Here is a 26,813-nt window from a genome sequence, read left to right as displayed (position 1 = left end):
TCAGAATTCCCCACAATGACTTGTAAAAAGAAAACATTCAATAATTGTGAAATGAATAAACAAAGATAAATATCTTACCTTATTAATATCTACCCCAAAAGCTATAATCACTATGCTTGCTATTCGTTCATGCCTTGAAATTTTCAGCCTCAGTTATTATACCTACTTGGCCTGATTTCACTCTTTAAAAAACAGCTGGCTGTTCTCCTTAGAAACAGAGAGGACAGGCCGGGCACGGCGGCTCACGCCTGTAATCCTAGCACTTTGGGAGGCTGGGGCGAGCAGATCATGAGGTCAGGAGATCCAGACGATCCGGGCTAACACAGTGAAACTCCGTCTCTACTAAAAATCCAAAAAAATTAGCTGGACGTTGTGGTGGGTGCCTGTAGTCCCAGCTACTCAGGAGGCTGAGGCAGGAGAATGACGTGAACATGGGAGGCAGAGGATGCAGTGAGCCGAGATCACGCCGCTGCACTCGAGCCTGGGAGACACAGTGAGACAGGCTGTGTCTCCCAGAAACAGAGAGGACAGGCAGACAATATATCACATAAGATAAATTCTTGTGGCACTTTAAAGCGAAGTAGTAGTCCACAAAAAGAAATTAGGAGGGGTGGAGCATGTCAAAAAAAGTACAGGAGCCTACTTGAAATGCTCCAATGGCTAAAGCTGAAACAATTAAGTAACAAAAAAAAATACGGTATTAGACTTTATTTCACAGAAGAAATTAATGATTCCATGGAGAAGACGACAATTCTTTCTAACATAATGATCAACTAATAAATATACAAGTAATGAACTTCATTAGACAAACACCGCAATAATCGTAGGCAAGATGCACACAGAGGGATACTAAAATTAGTGGCTGAAAATATGAGGAGAAACAACATATTTCCACAGTCTCAAAGTAGCTCCCTTTTAATATGCATTAATTACAAGGGGAAAAAAAATAACTTTATTTACAGTGGAGAAACCCAGAAGACACAATCTTAAGCAATCAAGATTATTATAACCAGTAATAAGATATATGGACATCACATACTCCCTGATAAAATGTACTGAGAAAGGTACAGTACTATTTCTATGGCATTCTTCCCAAAAATGCATAACTTCAATCTAATGATGAGAAAACAATGAGCAAAACCAAGATGAGAGACAAGCTACTACCAAAACAAACAACAACAACACAAAATGCTAACAGTACTTTACAAGAAAGTAAAGGTTATGAAAGATAAGGAGAAACCAAGGAGACTAAGACAACATGACAACTAAATGCAAAGAGGGATTAGGGACTGGATCTAAGAACAGAAAAAGAACAGTAATGGAAGCACTGGTGAAATCTGAGTAAGGCTTGTACTTTAGTCAATAGTACTATACCACTATTAAACTACTGTTTTCTTAAATAAATGTACCATGGTCATGCAAGATGCTCACATGAGAGGAAGCTGGGCAAAGGGCATACAGAAATTCTGTGAACTACTTTTGCAAGTTTTCTTTACATCTAAAATTACTTCAAAATACAAAGTTTAAATAAGCAAATATCATAGACATGTATCTGGCAATATACATTTTTAAGGTTTCTAAAAATCCACCCTCCTAATCTCTACTAAAAACTTACTAATTCATACCAACTTCCAAATAGCCACTAGGCTTACTTAAAATCTTAACTAGAAAACAAATATACAGCATAATTAATCAGCTCTGGCATCAAGACATTAGAAACTCTACAAACTAGGTATTCAAGGTCTGATTCTTTTTTTTTGAGACGGAGTCTCACTGTGTCACCAGCTGAAGTGCAGTGGCCTGATCTCGGCTCACCGCAACCTCCACCTCCTGCTTCAAGCAATTCCCCTACCTCAGCCTCCCGAGTAGCTGGAATTAACAGGCGCACGCCACGACGACTGGCTAATTCTTTTGTATTTTTAGTGGAGACAGGGTTTCACAATGTTGGCAAGACTGGTCACAGGTAATCCACCCACCTCCGCCTCCCAAAGTGCTGGGATTACAGGCGTGATCCACTGCGCCCGACCTCAAGGTCCGATTCTTTAAAAAACAAAAACTTCACTAAAATAAACTGCTAAAAAATATGGTTCAAAACCATTTGAGATAGACCTAATTATTCAGAGCTGCAATTTAAAGCTGCCTGGAAAAACTGTTGTCAGATAGATACTGAAAATAAAATCGGAAAAAGTAAAAACAAAATTTTCGAGTCGAATTTTACAGACTGTGCCTTTAGTGTTCAACAAGATTATAATAAATAAATAAGGGTTCATTTAGGAAAACAATCACGTTTAGGTACTGTTAGATGTTTCGGGTTTCGCATTCCAGGATTCTCATGACTCATCCACAAAATGAGCAAAGTGATTTGCATTATGCTTGAAAGCCCTTCTATAACTCTAATATTTGATGACTAAGCTTTCCCTGACTTCCTTACGCAACAAAAAAGTTCTAGGCAGGCAGATGCTTTTATTTCTGAATTTCAAAACTCAAAATAAAAATGAACTGTTGAATTTTCAGAAACTTGTAAAACATATTGCATTTATGCTTAGTGCCCATGAATTTTTAAGACAGGGTCTCACTCTGTCGCCCAGTCTGGAGTGAAGTGGTACAATCTCGGCTCACTGCAACCCCAGCCTCCTGGGCTCAAGTGATCCTCTCCACCTCAGCCTCTCAAGTAGCTGGGACACTACAGGTGCACACCACCATGCCTGGCTAATTTTGGGGATATTTTTTGTAGAGATAAGGTTTCACCAAGTTGCCCAGGCTGGTCTCAAATTCCTAGGCTCATGCAATCCATCCTCCTTGGCCTCATAAAATGCTAACATTACAAGCGTGAGCCACCACGTCTGGCCCAAAAATGTTTTTGAAGTATTAACAGAAATAAACTGGATGCTTTTTCTCTCTCTCTGTCTTTTAACCACTTTTAAACTTATTGCTAAGTCCCTAATAAACAAATGCAATAGTCACTATAACACATTAAATAACTTTTTTTGCAACAGATGGAGTCTCGCTATGTTGCCCACACTGGTCTCTAACTCCTGGTCACAAGCCATCTGCCTGCCTCAACCTCCCAAATAGCTGAGATTACAGGTGTGAGTCACCACTAAAAAAATAAGTTAACTGCCAGGTTAACTTATAATAACCTATTATAATAACTTATAATAACCTGGCAGTTAACTTATTAAGAGGAAACCAATCACAATAAAAATGATTAAAAATAAAACAACAGCTGTTAGGAAAGAAGTTTTAAACATAACAAAACTGGTTCCAATACACACCTAAATTTTATTATCTAAAAAAGCTATTTTAAAAGATAAACTACATATATAATTTATAACATTTCCTTATCCAAAAACATCTATGAGGACCTAAATCATTGCCCATATTACACTACAAGTTTTATCCTCTGCATACTGGTTTCCTGGCACAGAATATAAGGAAATATCTTTATATATGCAAGCTCCATGCACTCACAGTGCCAATTAATGTTTAGACCAAACATATGCAAAATTCAGAATAAAGTGGAAAAAAGTTTTTAAACAAACAGACCACCAAAATCCAAAACATCAAATGCTGCTGAAATGTGGAGTAACAGGAACTCTCATCATTCATTGCAGGGAGGAATGTAAAATGGTACGAGCCACTTTGGAAGACAGTTTCGCAGTTTCCTACAAAACTGAACCTATCATACAATTAATTAATTACATTCCCTGGTATTTACTCAATGAAATGAAAACTTACATCCACACAAAAACTTGCACAAGAGTGTTTATTGTAGCTTTATTAGTAAGTGCCAAACGTGGAAGCAACCAAGGTGTCCTTCAATAGATTAATAAACTATGATACATCCATTCAATAGAATATTAATCAGTAATAAAAGAAATGAGCTATTCAAACCACTAAAAGACATGAGGGAATTTAAACCACACATTACTAAGTAAAAGAAGCCAATCTGAAAAGACTACATATCATACGATTCCAACTCTATGACATTTTACGGCAAACTGTGGGGACAGTAAAACATCACTGGTTGCCAGGGTTTTACGAGGAGGGAAAGAGAGATGAGTTGGTGGGACACAGGAGACTTTTAGGGGAGTGAAGTTATTGTTCTTTATGATACTGCAACAGTAGGTATATGTCTTCATACATTCATCAAAATCAACAGAATTTACATCACACAGTGAACCCTGACGTAAACTATGAACTCAGACAATAATAGTGTATTAATATTGGTCCATCAGTTGTAACAAATGGAGCACACAAGATGTTAAAATTAAGGAAAGCAGGGAAGGGTAGTGTAAGGGATTGCAAGAGAACTACTTTTCATTCAATTTTTTCTGTAAACCTAAAACTGCTCCAAAAAAGTTTATTAATTTTTTTAAATTAAACCATCTGAAGCTGATTAATCTGAGCCTAGTTATTTTAGAAGGCTGCTCTGCACATGTCACCAAAATCCAAGTCAGATATTGCCTGATAAAAAACAGGACATTTTAACTTAGATAAGACCCTATCAATTAGATAATGTGTTTTTGTTTTTGTTTTTGTTTTTGTTTTTGTTTTTGAGACGTAGTCTCGCTCTGCCGCCCAGGCTGGAGTGCAGTGGCTGGATCTCGGCTCACTGCAAGCTCCGCCTCCCGGGTTTACGCCATTCTCCTGCCTCAGTCTCCCGAGTAGCTGGGACTACAGGCGCCCGCCACCTCGCCCGGCTAGTTTTTTTGTATTTTTTAGTAGAGACGGGGTTTCACCGTGTTAGCCAGGATGGTCTCCATCTCCTGACCTCGTGATCCGCCCGTCTCGGCCTCCCAATCAATTAGATAATGTTAACAATTATTTGCTGAAAACTGTCTGCCATGCCACTGGTTCCCAAACTTCAACATAACAGAATCACCTGTTGATCTTTCCAAAATTCTAAAACCCAGGCCATACCACAGACCAATTAAATCACAACATCTGGAGGTGGGACATAAATTTCTGCATGTCTTAAAGCACTCAGGTGATTCCAAATTACAGTTAAATTTGGAAATCACTATACCAAAGCTATGTGCATAGGCTCCAAGTTATGCTGCCCTTAAAACAGGCTGATGCTCTCTCTTAGCAACTATAACAAAAGCTAAAACTCAAGGGAGGGATCACTATAAAAATTTTTTGGCCAGGTGTGGTGGCTCATGCCTGTAATTCCAGCACTTTCGGATGCCAAGGTGGGAGGATCACAAGGTCAAGAGATCGAGACCACCCTGGCTAACACGGTGAAACCCCATCTCTACTAAAAATACAAAAAAAATTAGCTGGGCGTGATGGCGGGCACCTGTAGTCCCAGATACTTGGGAGGCTGAGGCAGGAGAATGGCGTGAACCTGGGAGGCGGAGCTTGCAGTGAGCTGAAATCGGGCCACTGCACTCCAGCCTGGGCAACAGAGAAAGACTCCATCTCAAAAAAATAAAAATAAAAAAAAGAAATCGATAATACTAGAAATGTTTATCCCAAATTCAAACTGTTTTTTAGTTCCTTTCTGAAGTAAGCATTTGCATGCTAACAAAGTATTTTCATTAAATAAATATTTTAGTATAGTTTGGTTTTTTAGAGGCTTTTCTTTTAGTTTGTTAAAACAAATTTAATTTTTAACATTCTGAAGATGGTAAACCAGATCAGATAAGGGAGAAATGATTTGAGGTTTCATTTTAAAGATTTAGGGCCAGCCATGGTGGCTCACACCTGTAAACTCAGCATTCTGGGAGGCCAAGGCAGGTGGATCACCTGACGTCAGGAGTTTGAGACCAGCCTGGCCAACATGGCAAAACCCCGTCTCCATTAAAAATACAAAAATTAGCCAAACGTGGTGGTGAGCACCTGTAGTTCCAGCTACTCAGGAGGCTGAGCCACAAGAATCGCTTGAACCCAGCAGGCGGAGATTGCAGTGAGCTGAGATTACACCATTGCACTCCAGCCTGGGTGACACAGTGTGACTCCGGCTCAAACAAAAAAGATTTACACGATTTTTAAATTGCATTAAAATATGTGAAAATGTGTGAGACAATAAACTTTATTTTAAATCATTCATCTCATAATCCCGAGCACATTTTTTTAATGATTCATAAAATGTAAACTTCTTTCTGCTAACATAAGAACATTCTTAATAGAGCCCATTGCTTAAACATATGAGAAACTCAGAGGAAAAAGTCTTAATTATTAATAGCCAGTCCCAGGGAAGAGCAATAAAGTCCTAGAATTTTTTTTTTAAACACAAAGGCAAATAAAGTTCTCAATAGCAAAGAGGCAGTTTTAGAGAATGTTCAACCTGGGGTCAAAGGATAAAGAAAATTCAGGTCATCCATCAACTTTAATGGTAAAAACATTATATTTTTATTTTTACCAACATTTAACTAAAATTTCAGCATGTACTTTGATTATCAGTATTTGTGATTTTTGTCACCAACAGGAATTACTTATATGTTAATACCACATTACAATTGTTACAGGTATCTCAATGTTATCTTACTTGGAAATCATGGCAGCGATTAAATCTGCCAATAAAATACATCTTGTTACACAGATTTTGAAGCACATGTATTAATATATCAAAAATCTGTTATTGTGATATTATAATTATTTCAATATAATTGGTTTTCTTTGCAATTTTGTCTTACTTTATATTCATTAAAATATTATTCTGAGACAGAGTCCACAAACTTCACCAGACCAGAAGAAATCTATGACATACACAAGAGTAAGAATTCACTTTAATACAACCCTAAAGTCAGTAAAATTATAATACAAAATTACTCTGCAGCAAATTCTTTGATAGATCTCTGAATAAGTGTTATTTTTTTTTCAAGTTTTTAAGTTGTGGTAAAAAAACACATAAAATTTACTATCTCAAGCATTTTAAAGTGTATAGTTCAATGTTAAACACATTCATATTGTTGTGCAACTAACATTATCTCCAAAATTCATCTTTCAAAACTGAAACTCTCTACCCCCATTAAACAATAACTCCCCATTCCTCCCTTGAGGGAACCTGAACGCCCTGCGGACCACCATTCTACTTTCTGTGTCTATCCCTACTCTAAGTACCTCATATAGTGGAATTATACAGTATTTTTCTTTTTGTGATTGGTTTATTTGACTTATAACATCCTCAGTGTTCATCCATATTGTAGCATATGTCAGAATTACCTGAATAAGAGTATTTTTAAAATTTTGTAAATAATGCCAAGCTAACACAAAAATGAATTTTATATTACTTTATATCCATTTTATAATAAAGGAACTTACACATGACAGAATTCAAATAACTACAAGTTCTGTTAATCATTTTTGTGGTTTTCATCTGGACTATTTCCTCACCTCTTTTTTGTTACATTATTCTAATATCTGTTATCACTATTGTTTGTTTTCTCACTTGAAAAAAAAATCCCCAAAAATTAATATCTAAAAAGAAACCCACTCTTCAGTGAAAGTTAAGACAACAACCAATAACTTTTAAATGTCTACATAAAACATCATGTGGCCTACACTAGACAGTTACATTCTTAGGGCTTTTGCTAAGTAAAGACACAAATTAATTCAACTTTGGTACCCTGGACATACCTGAACAAATCATTACAATGGAGTACAACATCTCTAACGGCAGTAAGACATCCAGTTTCATCGAGTTCTGCAGTTTTCAGTCCTTACCTTGGAATGCTAGTACACAATTGACTGTTGATCCTTCCACATAATGTTCAGGCATAGGGGACCATAAAAACGTGTAATAATCACGAGCAGTACTCCATCCAACCTAAAGGGAAATAACAAAAAAGGCAGGTTTATAAGCAAATAGTTTAATATTAGGCTCATACAGCATTTTTTAAATTGTATTTTATAGTTAAAATATACATTTAATATGTTTACAAATCTTGAGTATTTTAACAAGCATGTCAAATTATTTTTAAATTAAACCACAGCCTAATGCTATAAAAATCTACATAAATTGAATAGTAGAATTTCTACTGTATTAAAAAGGAATTTGCTTCCAATTTCTCAAGGATAATCCATCCACATGATCAAATATAAAAACTTGTTTTGATTAAAATTTAATTTCACTAAACACAGTGAGTTTTTAAATACTTGTTATTTATTTTTTATTGACCACAGAGTATTATTTTCAAAGGTGGCACATACTGAATGTCTAGTAGATCCAACAACTGAGGGAGTTATAGACTAAAGAAAATTAATATTTAAAACATTAGACATGCGTTACAAATTCACCTCTGAAGAATTTTCAGATATATCAAAATTCAAAAAATTTATACCTCCAATTTAAGTGTTTTATTTGTTTTACTTAGACATCTGCCTCCCTCTAAATTCACTAAATTCACTAATCCCTCATCTTTGGCAAGTCTTGCCTACAGCCAATTGGCAAATTTTGTAAAAAGACCTTTAGCACCAAGATGTTTATATATATACAGATAGATCACCCATGTCTCAAATAACACATTTTCTACTTACAACATGAATATATACATATCTCAATCCGTATTTTCCAGATGGACTATGCCATGCTAAATATTGAAAACTAGAGATGTTTAAAACAGGTACTAGATATCCATTTGCTAGTAATATTACAAAAATTTATGCATAAACCAAAAGGTTAGATTATACCTAGGATTCTGATTGGCCTGATTATAGACAACAGAATGCTGAAGCTGGATAAACCTTGTCACCTTTAGCCTCCAAAAGAATGGTTGAAACTACAGGTTACAACCCAGTAGGAAGTGATAAAACCAATTTAGTGGTTCATGACTGGCATTTATTTTGTAATTATATAGAAGAGAAAGTACTGGAGTACATTAAGGGTAAGTGTTTCATGAAATTTGGTTTCTGGTGTATTTGCATGCTGGGACAAATCTTACAATTTATTCTGTTCTGTGTCAAGGTAAAAAACACTTGACACTATTCATCTCTTTACAGATATGAAACCTAAGGAATCAGTGAACAAGTCATTTACCTCACCTGTTTGAGCCAGTTTTTCCTTTCAGTTGTTGGAAGAATTAAATAACATAATGAACCTAAAAGCAGCACGTGAAGTGCCTAATCCATGGCAAACACTCCATGAATGGTAGTTATTATAGGTGTAGTATTTTGTAATAATTAAGAGCATAGAGTGTGAGGTCAGAATACCAGAACAGATCATTTGCTAGCTGTATGGTTTTGGACAAGTTATTCATTTCTATTTTCTCCTCTGATAACAAAAACAGCCTCTAAAGGTTGTGTCTGTATTAAATGAGATCATCCCTGTAGAGTATTTAGCACAGTGCCTATCACACAAGTGCTTCTTAGCAGCCTGAGAACTGAGCCTACCAAGAAGTTGGGGGGTGAGATACAATCCTAAGCAAAAAGTCAGAAATACAGAACTACACTTCAAACTGCTTTTAAGTAAGGAAAACTAAATAGTTCTTAAGTCACTTAGAGAGCGGCATGTTAGGCATACATAAAAAATAAATGTAGAAGTCTCTCAACCTGGAAAGACATAGGGAATGGGCTCCTTTGGGATGTAACTGTCTTATATCAAGCTCCCACATGAAAGTATGTTAGAGTGGACAGTACTGGAAGGAACACAAAAGATGAACATCAGGAAATTATGTAGGAGTCCACTGCAATAACAATAAATCTAATTAGAAGGGTCAATAAACCATAACGTGTCCAAACCAAAGGTTGATTCTCTGTTTTATTTTCCTGGTCACCGGGCTAGAACTTGCTTCTCAATGCTACAGGATACACTGAAATACAAGAAATCTTGTCTTTTAGTCCACCATTACCAAGCGAAAAGAAAATTATTACACTTACAGTTGATAACAGCAATTTTCAAATATTGAAAAATGGCAGGGAGAACATGGCAACACTTCAGACAATGGGACAAAATAGCCAGTTATCTAAAACTGCCAAAATATATTGCTTCTAGGAGATACACCTGAATCTAGTTAACCAGTTAATTGTAGTCACAGATACCATTGGAGGCTGTATCTATGTTAAGAAAGAAACTAAAGCAATGAATATGTCACATACTTTAGTTTGAAGAATTACAACAGCAGTGGGCATCATTCTTGTTACTACTGCAACAGCAAAATAAATGAGAAAATGGAAATTAAACAAGGATGACAGAGAAGGGAGAAAGCCACAATATATTCCTTTTAAACAGGATTAACATTTCAGAAAAACACGCTGGGTAAGTTTTTGTTTTTGTTTTGTTTTGTTTTGTTTTGAGACGGAGTCTAGCTCTGTCGCCCAGGCTGGAGTGCAGTGGCGGATCTCGGCTCACTGCAAGCTCCGCCTCCCAGGTTCACGCCATTCTCCTATCTCAGCCTCCCAAGTAGCTGGGACTACAGGCGCCCGACACCACGCCCGGCTAATTTTTTGTATTTTCAGTAGAGACGGGGTTTCACTGTGTTAGCCAGGATGGTCTTGATCTCCTGACCTCGTGATCCGCCCGCCTCCGCCTCCCAAAGTGCTGGGATTACAGGCGTGAGCCACCGCGCCCGGCCGGGTAAGTTTTGATCATAAAGGAAATTCTGAGAAAGAACATACAGAAGACCATAATGACATCAAAGTTACCTAGAAAAAATAAAGATAATAAATCCTGGAGAAACACTGAGGAAAAGACAGAAACATTAGGGTGAGGAAAGCATACGAGAGACCAGTTGGAAAGAAAGAAACAGAGAAGAGGGGCTGATGTTTGGAGAGGAATAAAGGGAGACAAGCCTTGGAGCAGGAAGGGCACTGAAAATAAATGAGCTGATTACATATGGATATAGGAGGATTCCCAAGAAATACAATTAAGTGAGGAAAAAAGCCCACAAAAAAGTATAAAATGAGCCTATGAATTTTTCTAATCCAGAAACATATAACAACAGACATCACTGGGGAAGCTAGGAGTACAATGCGTAGGAGCATTCATTTTCCTTCTTTTGTATACAATGTAGCTTCTAAAAATCACGTTACCAGAAAAGTTCCTTTAGGAAAAAAATAACTGCAAAAATGCCTAGATATACAAAGGGAGTATGCAACATTGATTCAAGAGAGAAATATCATAAACAGCATAAATTCCTCAACGAGATAAAACGGTACAGAACTAATTGTAAGTGATTAAGTGAAAAAATTACGGCATTAAAAAATACATGAGATATGCCAGCAACATTCAAAATACATATATTAGAAAAAAGACTGAGGACGGGCGCGGTGGCTCATGCCTGTAATCCCAGCACTTTGGGAGGCCGAGGTGGGCGGATCACGAGGTCAGGATATCGAGACCATCCTGGCTAATACGGTGAAACCCCGTCTCTACTAAAAATACAAAAAAAAAAAAATTAGCCAAGCGTGGTGGCAGGCGCCTGTAGTCCCAGCTACTCGGGATGCTGAGAGAGGAGAATGGCGCGAACCCGGGAGGCGGAGGTTGCAGTGAGCCGAGATTGCGCCGCTGCACGCCAGCCTGGGCGACAGAGCAAGCAAGACTCCGTCTCGAAAACAAAAACAAAAAAGACTGAAAGTCTCCTTCCATTAATAAAACAAGGCTGGAAGGAAATACAACATTAACAGTGCTAACCATTGATATTAGGTAGGGATATACTTTGGTAGTGGGACTATAGGACGTTTTAATTTTATAATTATAAATAATTATAATTATAAATATGTATATATTATATATTATAATAATTATAATTATTTTTTTAAAACCAGAGGACTTTTTTGTTTAAACAGAAAATGAGTGGAATGAGACAGGACCGAAGGGGAGACCAAGGCAGGAAAACAGGAGGAGGAGGAAAAAAATTTGAAAAGGAAAAGGAAAAACAAGGAACAAAGAAACAAAAGCTTGAAACAGGATACTCAAGAATAAAATCACTGTTTAGATCCACCTTCTAATCAGGCAACTTAGTTTTTGATGTGCTTGGCAGCAGGATGCAGTGAAAACAGTATCTTATAGGGAGGTTTTGTTTGTCTAGTATAGGGTACGTCATGCATTAGCAATGTAACTTTGAACACATCACATGACCACTCTGCACTTCCAATTTCCTCAACTGTAACAGTATCTTGGAGATGTGAGAATTCCAATTAGAACAGTATCTCGGAGATGTGAGAATTCCAATTAGAACAGTATCTTGGAGATGTGAGAATTCTAAGACTCTAAAGTTTAAAAAACAAAAACTAATGGACTTGTAATGTTACTACAGTAGTCATCCTTTATCTAAGGTGTCACTTTCTGTGGTTCTAGTTACCTGAGGTCAACCAAGACCCCAAAATAAGTAAGTACAGTACAATAAGATATTTTTAGAGTGAGAGAAACCACATTCACATAACTTTTACTCGGGCTGTTTGGTTAAGTGAAAGATCTGATTATTCAAAATTAGCAACAGAGTTACTAATGATGCAGGCGGGCTATCAGGTAATATAACAATTACATGTTATAATTGTTCTATTTTTAGTTATTGTTGTTAACTCTTACTGTGCCTAATTTATAAATTAAACTTTATCATAGGTATGACTGTATCAGAAAAGTACAATGTAAACAGAGTTCAGTACTATCTGTAATTTCAGGTATCCACTGGGGGTCTTTAACTGTAAGGTAATTTAATTTGTACTAAGCATAAATCTAAACATACACCAATTCCTCATGCTTATGTACTTATACAACTAAGACCAAATCAAATTCATAAACACAAAACAGAACAAAACTCAAATATAATGTAACATATAATGTTTTACTGCAATTAATGTTGGTTTAATAATAAAGATATGGCATCAGGTGCAGTTCTTTTTATCTTTTTATTTGAGACGGAATCTCGCTCTGTCACCTAGGCTGGAGTGCTCTAGTGCAATCTCTGCTCACTGCAACCTCCACCTCCTGGGTTCAAGCGATACTCATGTCTCAGCCTCCTGAGTAGCTGGGACTACCAGCACACACCACCACGCCTGGCTAATTTTTATATTTTTAGTAGAGTCAGGGTTTTGCCATTTTGGCCAGGCTGTTCTCAAACTCCTGACCTCAAGTGATCTGCCCGCTTCAGCATCCCAAAGGGCTGGGATTACAGGCGTGAGCCACTGTGCCCAGCCTGCATCAGGTGCAGTTCTAAATCTTTTCCTGTAATTTTACTTCAATTCTGTCACTAAAGAAAATCCATGCTGAACTTATTAGCAACTCTGTTGTTAATTCTGAATAATCAGATAGCTCAACCAAACAGCCAGAGAATAATTACTGAATGCCAATTTACATAAGGTTCAAATCTCAGCTCCAATGTGTAATGGATAACTTTGAACAAGTCACTTTAATCTCTGGACCTCAGTTCCATCATCTGTAAAATAGGGAGTATAATGCTCAGATGAGAGGTGAACGTATAAAATAATAAACATAAGTTATATGTTTATTTTCATTATAATTAAAACGAATCAATCAATACTGCAGAGGGAGTAAAAAAAACTAAAAGGAACAAAAACCTCCAACTCGGTCTATATCCCTTGTTTGGCTTCACTCATTTCCCTACCCAACCTGGACTTCACTATCAGTCAATCATTTCAATAATATACTCAAAACCACCGTAGTATCCTTCGTCCTCTTCCCTTCCCATTCCCACCCTTTTCCAACACCCAGTTTGAATGACAGCCACTTCTGGCACTCTTGACACAATTCCAAATGCTGAATCTCTCTGGAGAAAGTCATAAAATTGCTGCTTAGTAATCTTCTGGTTAAGCTACTCCAATTCCCTGTGACATTCTTCCACAGTAGCAAGGACAATTATCTATACTCAAGCCCTCCCCAACTTTTAACACATGACCTTGCTCCTCCTTACTGAGATGCCATAGAATGAGTGCCAGTCCTAATTCAATTGACTGTTGACATATCCTATGAATTCTATTTATGGATTATTACACACAACTTACTTCCTTCTCCACTTTAGGCTTTCACTATTTCACACAGAAAATTAGGATAGTCTAAATGTTCTCTTTACCTCCATTCTCTTCAAATTCCAATTTATCATACTCAGCACTATAAGATTAAGCTTCACTTCTAAACTTTATTACTCCTTACTTAAAAACTATCCCTCAAATATTAAAACAATCTACAACATGATCCAAACTAACCTTTCCCATCCATCTTCTAAAACTGGTATCTGCAGCTGGGCACGGTGGTTCATGCCTACAATCCCAGCACTTATCAATCCCAGCACTTATGTAGGCTGAGGCAGGTGGATCGCTTGAGCCCAGGAGTTCGAGACCAGCCTGGGCAACATGGCAAAACCCCGTCTCTAAAAATAATAATAATAATAAATTTTTAATTGATAGTTGTCCCAAGCAAATCAAATTCCTTAACACTTTCTCAAGCATACCACTTTTCCATCTTCATTCCTCCTCCCTTACAATTGCTACCCAGGCACTCTCTTCCTGCCTGCTTGTCAATATGGTGTCTATCAAAATCACTTTAGAGGGCAATTTGCTATACACATAAAGTGCTTAAAAACATACAATGTCATAAACATGGTGATTCTACTTCCAAGAACTTACCTTATGAAATAAGTAGACAAAATGAAGATAGGTAGACATTAATACTTTATTACGTATTAATGATAAGCATTTAGCAACACTGTAAATTCCAATATTAAGAAACTGGTTCAATGAATATATACACACACTATGATGCATCAGTAGTATGTGTGTATATATTTATTACACACACATTATGCATGTGTATAATTATTTGTAATTTTATTACATGTAGCTATATACCATTATGTTAACAACAGTTAACACTAGGTAAAAGTGTTAAGCATGATTATTTTCTTCCTTGAGCCTTCCTGTATTACCTGAAATTTTTACTATATGCTTGAACTTCCTATTGAGTTTTAAAGTTTTATCCTGGCAAAAAGGATGGAAAAAGTATTAAACAGAAGATTTTTTTTCTTTTTTGCTGAGAGAAAACTTACAATCCTTAAAGTGCACAATGAAAGAAGTATAGTTCAGCATTACCAAAGCAAAAAAGCAGCAGCAGGAATGACCAAAAATGAAGCTGGAAATTAAATCTTATACAGGAGCCCTGTATGGCTCTAGGTTATTTGGTCTTCGCATTATTCCATAGATGATGAAGAACTAATGAAGAGTTTCAAATAACAGAAAGATGTTCAGGTTTCCATTTTACAGCTTATATAGAGCAGTTAAAAAACAAAGGTTAGAGGACAAGAATGAAAGTGGGGTAAAACAGGTGACCTATTGCAATAGTCTTGGTAAAAAATACAGAAGGCATGAACTAGAGCAGTGATATTAAGGATTTAGAAATATGTAAGTAATAAAATGGTTAAAACTGATGTTTGGATTTGAAGGGAAAGTCACAGGCTTTTGGCTGTAAAAAAAATGAAAAAATACAAGAAATAAAAAAGGAGTCTGCAGGAAAAAGGTAATAATTCATCTTCTTGAAACATAATTTTTCAAACAACCCATACATATACAAAGACTTCTCACTGCCCTTTAGAAAAAAGTCTATAAACTGTCTAACACTGAAGGTCTTCCATAGACAGAATGAAACTTATCTCCAATCTCATCTTCCACAACTTTCCTAACTGAAGCTTATGCTGTAAACTGACTTACTCATTCTCATGAACATTCCTACCTCTGAGCCTCTGCTTATACAGATTCAATATCCCTTATCTGAAATGCTTGAGACCAGAAGTGCTTTGGATTTCTAAATTGGTCATCAGATTTTGGAATATTTGCATTATACTTACTAGTTGGGCATCCCAAATCCAAAACATAAAATGTTCCAGTGAGCATTTTCTTAGCACATCATGTCAGCATTCAAAAAATTTTGGATTTCAAAGCATTTCAGATTTTCAGATTTAGGATGTTTAACCTATACCATTTTCCTGCTGGAAATGCCCTTCTTTTTCCTCAATCACATTTCTGTTTTCTTCCACTCTGCTCTGTTACTACAGAAAACACCAGTTCTCAATCAGTATCTTTAACTTGATACCAGTATCTCCCATAAAATCGAAACTACTACTGAGGCCAGGTGCGGTGGCTCACACCTGTAATCCCAGCACTTTGGGAGGCTGGGACACGGAGGATCCACTTAAGCCTAGGAAGTTAAAACCAGCCTAGGCAACATAATGAGACCCTGTCTCTACAAAAAAATTTAAAAATTAGCCAGGCATGGTGTGTCTATAATCCCAGCTATTTGGAAGGCTGCAGGGAAAGGATCACTTGAGCCCAGGAGGTCAGGTTGCAGTAAGCCACTATCCCACCACTGCACTCCAGCCTGAGTGAAAGAATAAGACCCTGTCTCAAAAAATAAGAAATAAAATTAAAAAACTACTACTGATTTCATAAAACGGTTACAATGAATGTTTCTCCATTTTGGGATCTAACAAGCCTAAAAAGCTGACACAAAAAGTAAACGGTAAATAACTACAGTAAATAACTATTATGTTGTATTCAGAAACATCAAGAAATGAGGAATTCAAAGAAAGGAACTAAAAGTCGTTAAATGCCAAAACTTTGTTTTGTCCAAATGTTATTCTGCCTTCCCATCAGGCTGGACTTTTACTTCTAGACACTTTCAATGTGCCTAATTTCTAGCAGCTATTCATTTCTTTCTTCCTTGTCGTTTAACTTTATACAGGTTAGACAATCAAAATATCAAGCCCATAAAAATCCTAACTAAAATAAAACAAACTGATTCTGAGGAAGAATACAGAATAACACAGGAGAAAAGTGAATGTGTTTTACTGTTTGGACATTCATGACATTATTTTGACTGCTCAGAGGACACTCTTATGTTTTGGTTTTCCACTACATTCTGAAGAGTTAAAATTGCCAGAAAACGTCCTGCATAGTGAGGTATACCACTGTAATGATCACCTTTATTTTCAAGAAAGTATTATACAAAATCACTCGTAAAATATAAGAACTGGAACTCCTGCCATCAAAGAGTTTACTCTTCAGTCATGTTAAACAGAATACTTTAAAACTGTGTAATACAAACAGAATACTCTTAAAACTGTGTAATACAATCTGAGCAATATTTAAGCCATGCAGGACAACAGTAGAAGGGATAATAACATGACTGTCAAGCTGTATAAAATTAATTTCAGATGACTGGAAAAGACAGTAAATAATATAAGAACCCAAAGAAAAAGATCTTTTTTTTTTCAGGTAACGAACGGAGAAAATAGGAAAAGAAGATTCTGAAAAAATGTTCACAAGTCCTTAAGTGAAGATAAACTTTTTGATGAGAGAGGAAAATCTGGTGAAATGGAGTTACCAACATTCATTTTATCTACCCCTCACTGTTAAATATTTCATGGTGACGTTTAAAAAAATGAGTCTAATGCAGAGTTAAGAAAAGGCAAGTACAAGCTACTTATCAATCTGTTTTAAAAGAAAATTAAAAGTGTTTACATGGAGAACATATTCCGAAAGCTTTCTTACCTTGAATATACCAACCCAATCTTTTGGATGTGGATGAATATATGGAGTTAAGGTGTAATGACATTCCAGGTGTGCATTAGGAAGGTAACTCTTGGCCACATTTTGAAAGATGACATGGGCAAAGTTGGAAGTCTGCAATGGGACTTCTTGAAAGGATGCCATTGTGAATCTGAAACAAGTAATTCATACAAGTTAAATTATACCAACTAAGAATAAACTTATGCCTTCAGAAAATACATAATATTTAATATAAATTTCAACTATATTTGCATGTCATAATTAAGAAAATATATACTTTGTAAATACTGCAACTTCTTAAAAATATGATTAAATATAAAAATACAGATAAACTGGAAAATAACTAACACCCATTTGGCTCAGAAAGTTATGTGGGCATTTAAAAGTTAAAAAACCAAACCAAAAATTCAACTCTCCTGGAAAGCCTAGCCCTCTGCATCTATCTGAATCAAAACCAAATGAACCAGAGCTGTTTTCATGCACATGCTGCCAATATAAACCTGCTGGCTCCTAGTAACGAACGCTAGAAACAGAAACAAGGACAGTTAAAAGTCAGTATTTTAATGGCTATGGGTCAATTAACTTTTCCTTCCTATGAGAACCTTTGAGCTTCATCATTTTCCTCCCTAACCTAGCCCATCCCATTCATCTCTTCCCCTCTCCCTAGGTTTTGGGATCCTATAACTAAACCTGATGCTAACATCTCTGTGCCTACATTCCTGCCCTTCTAAATCCCCTGGACCAGCATTTCTCAACCCTGGTTACACATTAGAATCATTAGCGGCCTTTAAAAAATAAATAAATAAATAGATGACAACGACTTTCTGGGAGTGGGGCCTGGGGGTGTGTGCATGTGTGTCTGTCGGTGTGTATATGAATATACATATCCCTGCCCCCACATCTCCCCAAGTAATCTCAATCCTGTATGCAACCAGAAAAGAGAACCACTATCCAACAACTTAAGTCTCTACTACTAACTCACTCATTTCCACAGATCCCAGACCCAGCCTGTCTTCTTGGGTTTCTGGTACAAGCTTGTTCAAATCTCTCAAACCATGTAAAATCTTAGCTGGTCTACTTGAAATGGCTCAGCTTATTCATTCTTCTCTACCTATAACAAACCTATCATTTCATCCTAGGTCCAACGATCCTACTTCGACTTCTAGTATTCATGTACCCTTTCCATATGTTTACTGATTAAAATAAACTTATATTTAAAAATAAAAATAGGAATGTAGTGTTAATAAAATACATACTGTTGAAAATCTATTAGAAATTCACGAACGCTCACTGGCTTAGTAAACACCAAGCACTGGATAGCAGATGAATGGTGAAAGCAGATTATAAAAACTGCAAGATCCAAATGTTTTCCCTATTTTGTGCTCTACTTTTGAGAAAACAGAAACAAATGAGGATTTACCCAAAAAAGCAATCTGCAGAGTTTGTCACAGGCTCAGTACAATCACTAATTCTACAATACACATAAGAAACTATGACTGTCCTGACCGCACTTGCTTGAGTCATTAAAACAGGCATCTCTGTAATAATGGGGAAAACTGGGGCAAGATTTTTGCTAACCAAATTAATCTAATTTACTTCACAAATCAATGAAGTTTCTACAGAGCAAGCACAGCAGTAAGGCTCTACTCATATTTTAGCCATTAGTAAGAAGGCTTATTGCTAAGATCTGAAACAGTGTGCTTTTACAACTGTTCTTTTGCTGACCTGTTTGAAATACTAAGGCAAATTTTTAAAGTTTTGTAATAATAAGCACTTTAAAAAATACCAACTTTCTTCTTATGTCCCCCTCTGCTTCTGTTACGGCCAAAGTCCTGCTTTACTGAATATAATGGATATCCCAAAAAGAGACTGTAAATCATGAACCTGGAAACCACTGTAGAGTATCAGGCTAGTTGTTAGCCTCTCCCTACCTGAGGTTTGCAAGCATTCCAAGATAAAGAGTATATTCAGTAGCAATCCTCCTTTACCTCTGCACTAACAAAGGGACTTTGCTACCAGCAACCATATTTCATGGAAAGACTTAACTATGTACACTCTCTACCTGGTAATCTAAAGCCATCAGAAAAATGAAAAGGTAGCATTTACAAACACTGGAGAACTCTGCCTAAAATAACTGAAGAGTTCTATTATTTTGTTTCTTTGAGTTGTCTGAGCTAATTTGGGCTCCCAGGGAGGTCATATTAATGAAGTCATTAATGATAATCTCTTTTCAAGTCAGTGGCTTAAGAAAGATGAAAAAATCACCAATTCCAGTTCTTTTAAAAAAAAAAAAGTCACTACTGGTTATAAGATACCAACAGAAGAAACTATAGCTAAATCAACTGAACCAACATCTATTAGATACAACTACCAAAATTGAATCAAGAGAATATTTTTCTATGAAGCGAGTGAACAGTCACACTTCCTCTGAGAAAGATTTTCAGTAAGAAGGAAATAAACTAGCTTAGAATAAACGTCCCATGTTTTTAATCAAAAGCTGATTAAGAATAATACTTTTTTCTTAAAATTTAACATGTCATTTCCTAAAATAAATTAAACAACAAAGCTGTAACAATTTTTTTTATAAGACAAGGCAAAAGTGTTTAAACTTCTGTTAACCTCAATTAAAACAGTTTTTAAAAATCCACAATCCAACCTTATACTTTTAGTTCACTGAAGTTTTTGAGGTACAAAATAGCACATAGGTATACATATATGTATTTGTATATGTTTACAAATGCATCAAAAGGAACTCAAGAAGTATACACTAAGTTAATAGTCTTATAAGGGATGTGTGTAAAAACAAGACTTAAGGACTTTAAATTTTACATCAATTTATTGTTTGAATTTTTACAAGTATATATAAATGTATTATTTCTATTGTTTTAAATAGCCCTATTAACCAGAAATCCCATTTTTAAACCCTCCCCCGAATTTCACATTTTCTAATAGAAAACACTAGTATTTCAGTTTAAAATATAGTATTCACAATGTTTACAAGTCTGAAAAGTAAAATAATTTGTGATTATCCTATTAATCGCCTTCATTAATCTCTCTCCAACACTCCAATCTTTTTAAAATTTAATTGCTATAATTATAGAAATATTTTACAAAAGTCATTCCAGTACCTTGTCATTTTTTACTCTTCTTATTAAAATATAGCTACAAATCATTTAAAAAGTTTACATGGATGAATGCAATCTAAATATGTCATTAATCAACCCATTTTAAATAATAAAATTTATAATTCCTACATAGTTCCTCTGGTTCACTCCTCCTACAGATAACAGACTGAAGAGACAGGCAAGCTTATAAAAATGCTGGAATTCACTGAGAATGTCAAGGTCGCATGGGAGAGGAGAAACAATATGCAAAGTCACTGCATCACCTTGTGGTAATGCCTGGGAAGTGTAGCTTCACTAACATCCTGAGAAAAAGTACAAACCTCCTCTCAGTTGGACAGAAGTACACTCCCTACACAAAAAGCAAAGTAGAAGCAAGCAGCTTTACCATGTCAAATTCTGATTCCCCTTCTCTAAAGTGCATCTCCACAAACAGGAGTATAGTAAGTTGGCAAGCCAAGGATAAGTACAAAACGTCCAGTCAACAATCAAGGGACCAGACACATTTGGCTGGGAAACAAAGTCAGAAATGCTTACACATGCTGACTACAGTGCCCTCTTTCAGGTTTCCTCCTACATTCCCTCAAGCTCCAATGCCTCTAGAATTTCTTTATGTGTGTTACGCTGTAAACTGTATACTATAGAGTCTTTGGTCTAAATTCCAATTTTATTATTTTGCAAATGCATTAATGTCTATAAAAAAGATAAATAATACATAGTGGGCACTCAGTTATGTATACAGCTAAAATAAACATGGGGTGGGGGTGGGGAAGCATTTCAACCTTATCTTTACTTACTCCTCTTGGAACTTTTTCAACCCCAAAACAGATTTGACTTTTGTGGTAGTATTTTTCCAGTGGTTCCCAATACTTGTTTTACTTTAGCCCAAAAATATAAGCCTGAGTGAACTTACTAAAAAATAGATCATAGTAAGAACTTCTGTACATTAAACATATGAAGCCAAATTAAGCTTTTTAATTTAGATAAATATTAAATATAATTTGCCAGTCCTAACAATTAGAATTCAAAAATAATTTTGTTATGTGTGATAATATAATTATGGCAATTCTGTGTTTTTCTAAAGTCCTTCTCAGTTAAAGATGCTAAACTAACTGCAAATGAAACGTCTTGATGTCTAAGATTTGCTTTAAAAACTCCAGGGGAAAAAAATAAATGTTAGAGGGGTAATAAAACAAGATTAGTAAAGTGTCAGTTCATTTTACTGTTCATTCTCCTTTGTGTATGTTTGAAAATTTCCGTAATAGGAAAACCAAAGCAAATAAAGAAATGAAACAGATTAGTAACACTCCACATAAGACCTACTGCAGCAGAAACACTGCATTTTAGAATATGAACACTTTGTATCTTTAGAAGTGTTATAATTCAGGTAATGGTTGACAGAGTTACCGAAAGTTTTTCACATCCTCAGCTAAAAAACCTTTAGAATTATCTCCAAACTTCAGTCCAATAGGACACGCAAACATATGAAAGCAAAAAATGTCCAACATTCAAACAGTTTCCAATTATTCACACTGTGGCTCAAAGAAAGAAAAACTTAACAACTATCAACAGACCTCTGCTTCCAAAAAAATGTAATCAGCAATTTTTCTAGGAGGCAAAAGCAAAGGCCCCAGTCTATTAACTTGCACCATTGCAGGCATCCCTAGTTCCAGAATCCTTTACACCTGAGTGCCAAGACATTCCGCTCAGGTGTCACCCGCACCACTTTTACTTACTTCTTAGATTTTATAAGTTGGTTTCTAAAATGCTATGATCTTGGCCCACATATATTAGGGGAGAGGACATTTTTATCTTCTTCTGAAGGTTTATTTGGGACAAAATAAGCTTTAAAAAGACAGAAATGCATAAAGCCCAGATTTTACATATCCATTCCAAAAGAATACAATAAAGTCCCCAAAAGAAGTATACAAGGAGCATCGTTAGGATCTTCTATAATTATTTCAACATCATTAAAAAGGTTGAAACTCTGAATTCCAAAATTTTACTTTTGTTATGGAAAAGATATTTACTGGTTAATTCTACAAATATGGCTGCAGTGAGAACTACAAACAGCGGTCTACAATTTAAGAACTTGATGCGCCAGTCGCAGTGGCTCACGCCTGTAATCCCAGCACTTTGGGAGGCCGAGGCGGGCAGATCAGGAGGTCAGGAGTTCGACCCTAGCCTAACCAACATGGAGAAACCCCGTCTCTACTAAAAATACAAAAATTAGCCGGGCGTGGTGGTGCGCGCCTGTAATCGCAGCTACCCAGGAGGCTGAGGCAGGAGAATCGCTTGAACCTGGGAGGCGGAGGTTGCAGTGAGCCGAGATCGTGCCACTGCACTCCAGCCTGGGAGACAGAGCAAGACTCCGTCTCAAGGAAAAAAAAAAAAAAAAGAACGTGATGGCTATAAAACAAAAAATACAGTAAGATGTTCTTTGAAGTTGAACAGCTTGAAAAATAAATAAAACTTTATTAGAAGTCGGCATCATCAAACAATACTTCAAGTTTACCCTTGAAAAGAACAGAACGAAGGAGAAAGGCTGTCCTCAGCTCCTTCTCTAAACCCGAAAAGCACTGAGGACAATCAACCCACTTTTAGTTTCTATTCAAATGATCTCCTTAAATCCTTTTGGAATTAAGCACCAAACTTGTAACTAGTAATTGTTCGTGCACAGCACGTAGAAATTTTAACATCAGCAGAATGCAGACAGTTGAACAATTAAGATTTTCCCATCTAAAGCCTGACATAATAGCAATTCATAACCACTGTGTGAAATCGGAAATCTAACACTGTACGTCTAAAGTCATATGCCAGTGTTGTCCAACAAAACTTTTACCAATAAGGTGTGTACACACACCCACACAAACGCATGCTAAGCTCTATTTTTTACTAATAAGGTGTACACGCGCACGCTAAACTCTAGCCACAGATTCCCTGAGCGAGGAATGCAGGTCGGTCGGGACTAGTTCACACCTCGCGAACCTGCGGGGTGTGTTGGGGCGGGGGTGGGGAAAGGATTCCAGGTGAAGCAGATCAGCCGGAACAGCCAACTCCGCCCGCGGCCCTCAAAAGTAGGCGGCGCAGGGAGTCTCCGCCCCCTTCGCCATCGGCGACTCAAACCAAAACAGCTGGGTTTCTCTCCGCAGAGGCAAACCCCAGCGTCCTTCTCGGACGCGACGTACGTGTTTTCTCAGCTTACTGAGCCGGTAACACCCACAGGGACCTCAAAACAGTCATCCCAGAGTTAAGCCTTGGACACCAGAAGCTTTTCCTTCGGGGGTCGCCAGCGTCACTCGTCCCCAGCCAAAGGGCACCCGTCCCACACGCCTCCCCCAAATCGCGAAGGCCTGTCCCGCGGGCCTCCCTCCGCGTAGGGCGGCCACCCGTTGCTATTCCAAAACTCTACGGCTGATCCGAGTCGCCCACACCCCCGTCACAATCGCAGTCCGGAAGGGAAGGTTTGTTCTCGGGAAGGAAAGCCTCGTCACCACTGAGACCTCTCCCGAGACCGGCCAGGCCCCTACAGTACAGGGGCAGAGGGGTGTAGCACGAGCCCTAAAAGAGATGCAGCTGGGGTCCGACCCGCACAAGGTGCTGGGGTGGACCGGGGAGGCGCCTTACCCAGTGGAAAGACTCCCGGACCAAGGGAGAAAGTTACACAGGCTTCCGATCCTGATCCGCCATCAGCCGCGGAACCTCTTCCGCCACCACCGCCTACCCCCAAAGACCGGCTACACCTACCCTCACAGCCGACAGTAGGCCTTGCGTCACTTCCGCCCACGGGGCGGTCTCTTCCGCCTCCTGGAGGGTTCGTCCCGCCGCTCCGCGACGACACGCCCCCAGCCTACTGCGCCGCGGGACGCGAAGCTGGACCCAGGCGTGCCTCCTCTCGCAGGCCGAATGGTTCTCTCCTTCGTTCGTCTTTGCCATTTTCGCTCAGCAAGTTAATCGCAGAAAAACAGTGCGTCTGGATTTACATTCTGATTGTATGTTATTATTTTGACATACGAAATGGGGAAACACACCAGAGATTTAAGTAACTCAACCGCGATGTGGAAAGGGCAGCTCAGAGGTCCATGAACAGTACCGTGTCCCTGCCTGCGTCTCAGTCGGCCTAAACTAACCCACCGATTTTATAGATAAGGAAATAGCCAGAGAAGCAAGGGAGTTACCACACGGCTAGGGCTGCAAACACCTAAACTCCAGGACTGTCTCTCAACTCCTGGCCCGTCCTGTGCTTTTTTGACTACGAAGTTTTGTTCACTGAAAGCTCCTAGGAGCCTTTCAGTTCTAATGCCGTCTGATTCTATTTGCTCTCGCTCCAGCAGAGAGGCCTCTTTTCTACCCGCATTTCTGTGAGTTACCGGCTTTTGTTAGCCATATCATTTTCCGTGTGTGAATTTTGTCCCGCGTTCTGTTATTTCTAAAATCACTTTTGCCTTTTGTATGTATTGCCTTCCTATATTAGACATTCAGTTTGAATCCTAACTTCACAGAAGCCAGTGTGTCCCATTCGAATTCATCATATTCGTCTGTTGCCATAAAACCCTGATAAAACTTGCAATAGCACCTGAAAGGTATGTAAATTAGATCGCGTTAAATGTTGAAGCACATTCTAAATACAGAACATTCAAAATTATCTTTCATATACTTTCATCTTTACTTCGTTATTTCAGAAGACATTAGCTTTGATAATACAGGTTCTCAGTATTTACAGACTGATTTCTTTCCTATGTATTGACATTTTTTAACTTGATCTTGTGCTGGGTAGTATACTTGATCATAGAATTTCAGAAGAACCTTAACAGGTCATTTAGTCCCAGTCTCCTTATTTTATGGATGAAGAAAACGGTGTGAATAATCAACTTAAGTTATCACTCGCGTTACTGGTAGCAGCCTTCTGGTAGTAGAAATAACTGTGTCCCTTAAGAAATGTAAACATAGCAGTGAACTTTATAAGCACAATTTGTCAGAGATGTCACTCCTTGTATGTTTAAATCATATTCCTATTCACATGTAATAAATTTTTAATGACCACTAATTTTCAGTTAATGAAATCAGAAAAACAGTATGCTTAATAAAAACCACAATTGAAAGTCTTTTTGGGGGGGCGTGGGGAACGGAGTTTCACTCTTGTTGCTTAGGCTGGAGTGCCGTGGCGCAATCTCAGCTCACTGCAACCTCGGCTCCCGGGTTCAAGCGATTCTCGTGCCTCAGCCTCCCAAGTAGCTGGGATTACAGGCGCCAGCCACCACGCCTGGCTAATTTTTGTATTTTTAGTAGAGACGGGGTTTTGCTGTGTTGGTCAGGCTAGTCTCGAAAGACATTTTCACAGGTATTTTTTTACTTTGTTATTCTTAATAATTTCTTGAATTTTTAGACCTTATTTTCCCCAGGAAGGTATTTGTTCTGGAATTTTAACTTGCTTCACTCATTTTAATAATGATCCTTTAATTTTTACACCACATTTTTCCCACCAAGATAAATAGATACTCTCTTAGTATTTAACTGAATTTCTGGGTTTAGTGGGGGGGGGTTGGGTTTTTTGTTTGTTTGTTTGTTTGTTTGTTTTTTGAGATAGAGGCTCACTCTGTCACCCAGGGTGTAGTGCAGTGGCATGATCTCGGCTCACTGCAACCTCCACCTCCCAGGTTCGAGCAATTCTCCTGCCTCAGCCTCCCCAGTGGCTAGGATTACAGGCGCACACCACCACTCTGGGCTAATTTTTATATCTTTAGTAGAGACAGGGTTTCTCCATGTTGGCCAGGCTGGTCTCGAACTCCTGACCTCAAGTGATCCACCTGCCTCAGCCTCCCAAAGTGCTGGGATTACAAGCACGAGTGACTGCACCCGGCTTTAATTGAATTTCTTAAAGTTAGCCTATTATGTGTATGGCAGTGGACTACGGCTAGAAGAGATATGGATTCACTTCCTTTAAGTGAAATCTTTCTGCCAGAGGGATTTCAGAATTCAGAATTTTTCAGACTTTAGAGAGGTGTGTTTTATGTGACATTTCTCACTATCTGGGGCAGCACCCACAGTCAACTTTTTTTCCCAAACAATTATGAATATCACACTAAGATAAATGAGGTGTATAGTCTCACTTCAGATCAAGTTTTTCAGGTCAGGTTCTGCCACTTTGCCCTTGGGTTCAGGTCAAGTTTTAATGACAAATGAGTCAGGTCAAACAGGTTTTGCCACCAAATGTTAAGAAAACATTTGATT

General features: G+C 37.6%; 2 protein-coding genes across 8 annotated transcripts in view; one reads left to right on the top strand and one right to left on the bottom strand.

The window, feature by feature from the left end:
• Positions 1–24,384, bottom strand: part of TAX1BP1 (Tax1 binding protein 1) — a 92,134-nt gene extending 67,750 nt beyond the window's left edge. For 6 of the 7 annotated variants that reach the window (XM_050783185.1, XM_050783189.1, XM_050783186.1 and 3 more), the window contains exons 1-3: positions 24,210–24,360; positions 17,443–17,611; positions 7,672–7,774 (exon numbers count right to left, since the gene is read on the bottom strand). In XM_050783185.1, the coding sequence (XP_050639142.1) occupies positions 7,672–7,774; positions 17,443–17,604 (265 nt within the window). In that variant the 5' untranslated portion in view covers positions 17,605–17,611; positions 24,210–24,360. Of the gene's footprint in view, positions 1–7,671; positions 7,775–17,442; positions 17,612–24,209 lie in introns of all 7 variants that reach the window. The other variant, XM_050783183.1, reaches the window with a different exon arrangement.
• The window catches only part of HIBADH (3-hydroxyisobutyrate dehydrogenase), a 316,476-nt gene that overhangs the window by 70,433 nt on the left and 219,230 nt on the right, over positions 1–26,813 (top strand). The gene's annotated exons all lie outside the window — the stretch shown is intronic.

Source organism: Macaca thibetana, chromosome 3, assembly GCF_024542745.1.
Source record: "Macaca thibetana thibetana isolate TM-01 chromosome 3, ASM2454274v1, whole genome shotgun sequence".
Lineage (NCBI taxonomy): Eukaryota > Metazoa > Chordata > Mammalia > Primates > Cercopithecidae > Macaca > Macaca thibetana.
The sequence above is the reverse complement of the archived record's forward strand: the minus strand, read 5'-3'. Positions and strand labels throughout refer to the sequence as shown.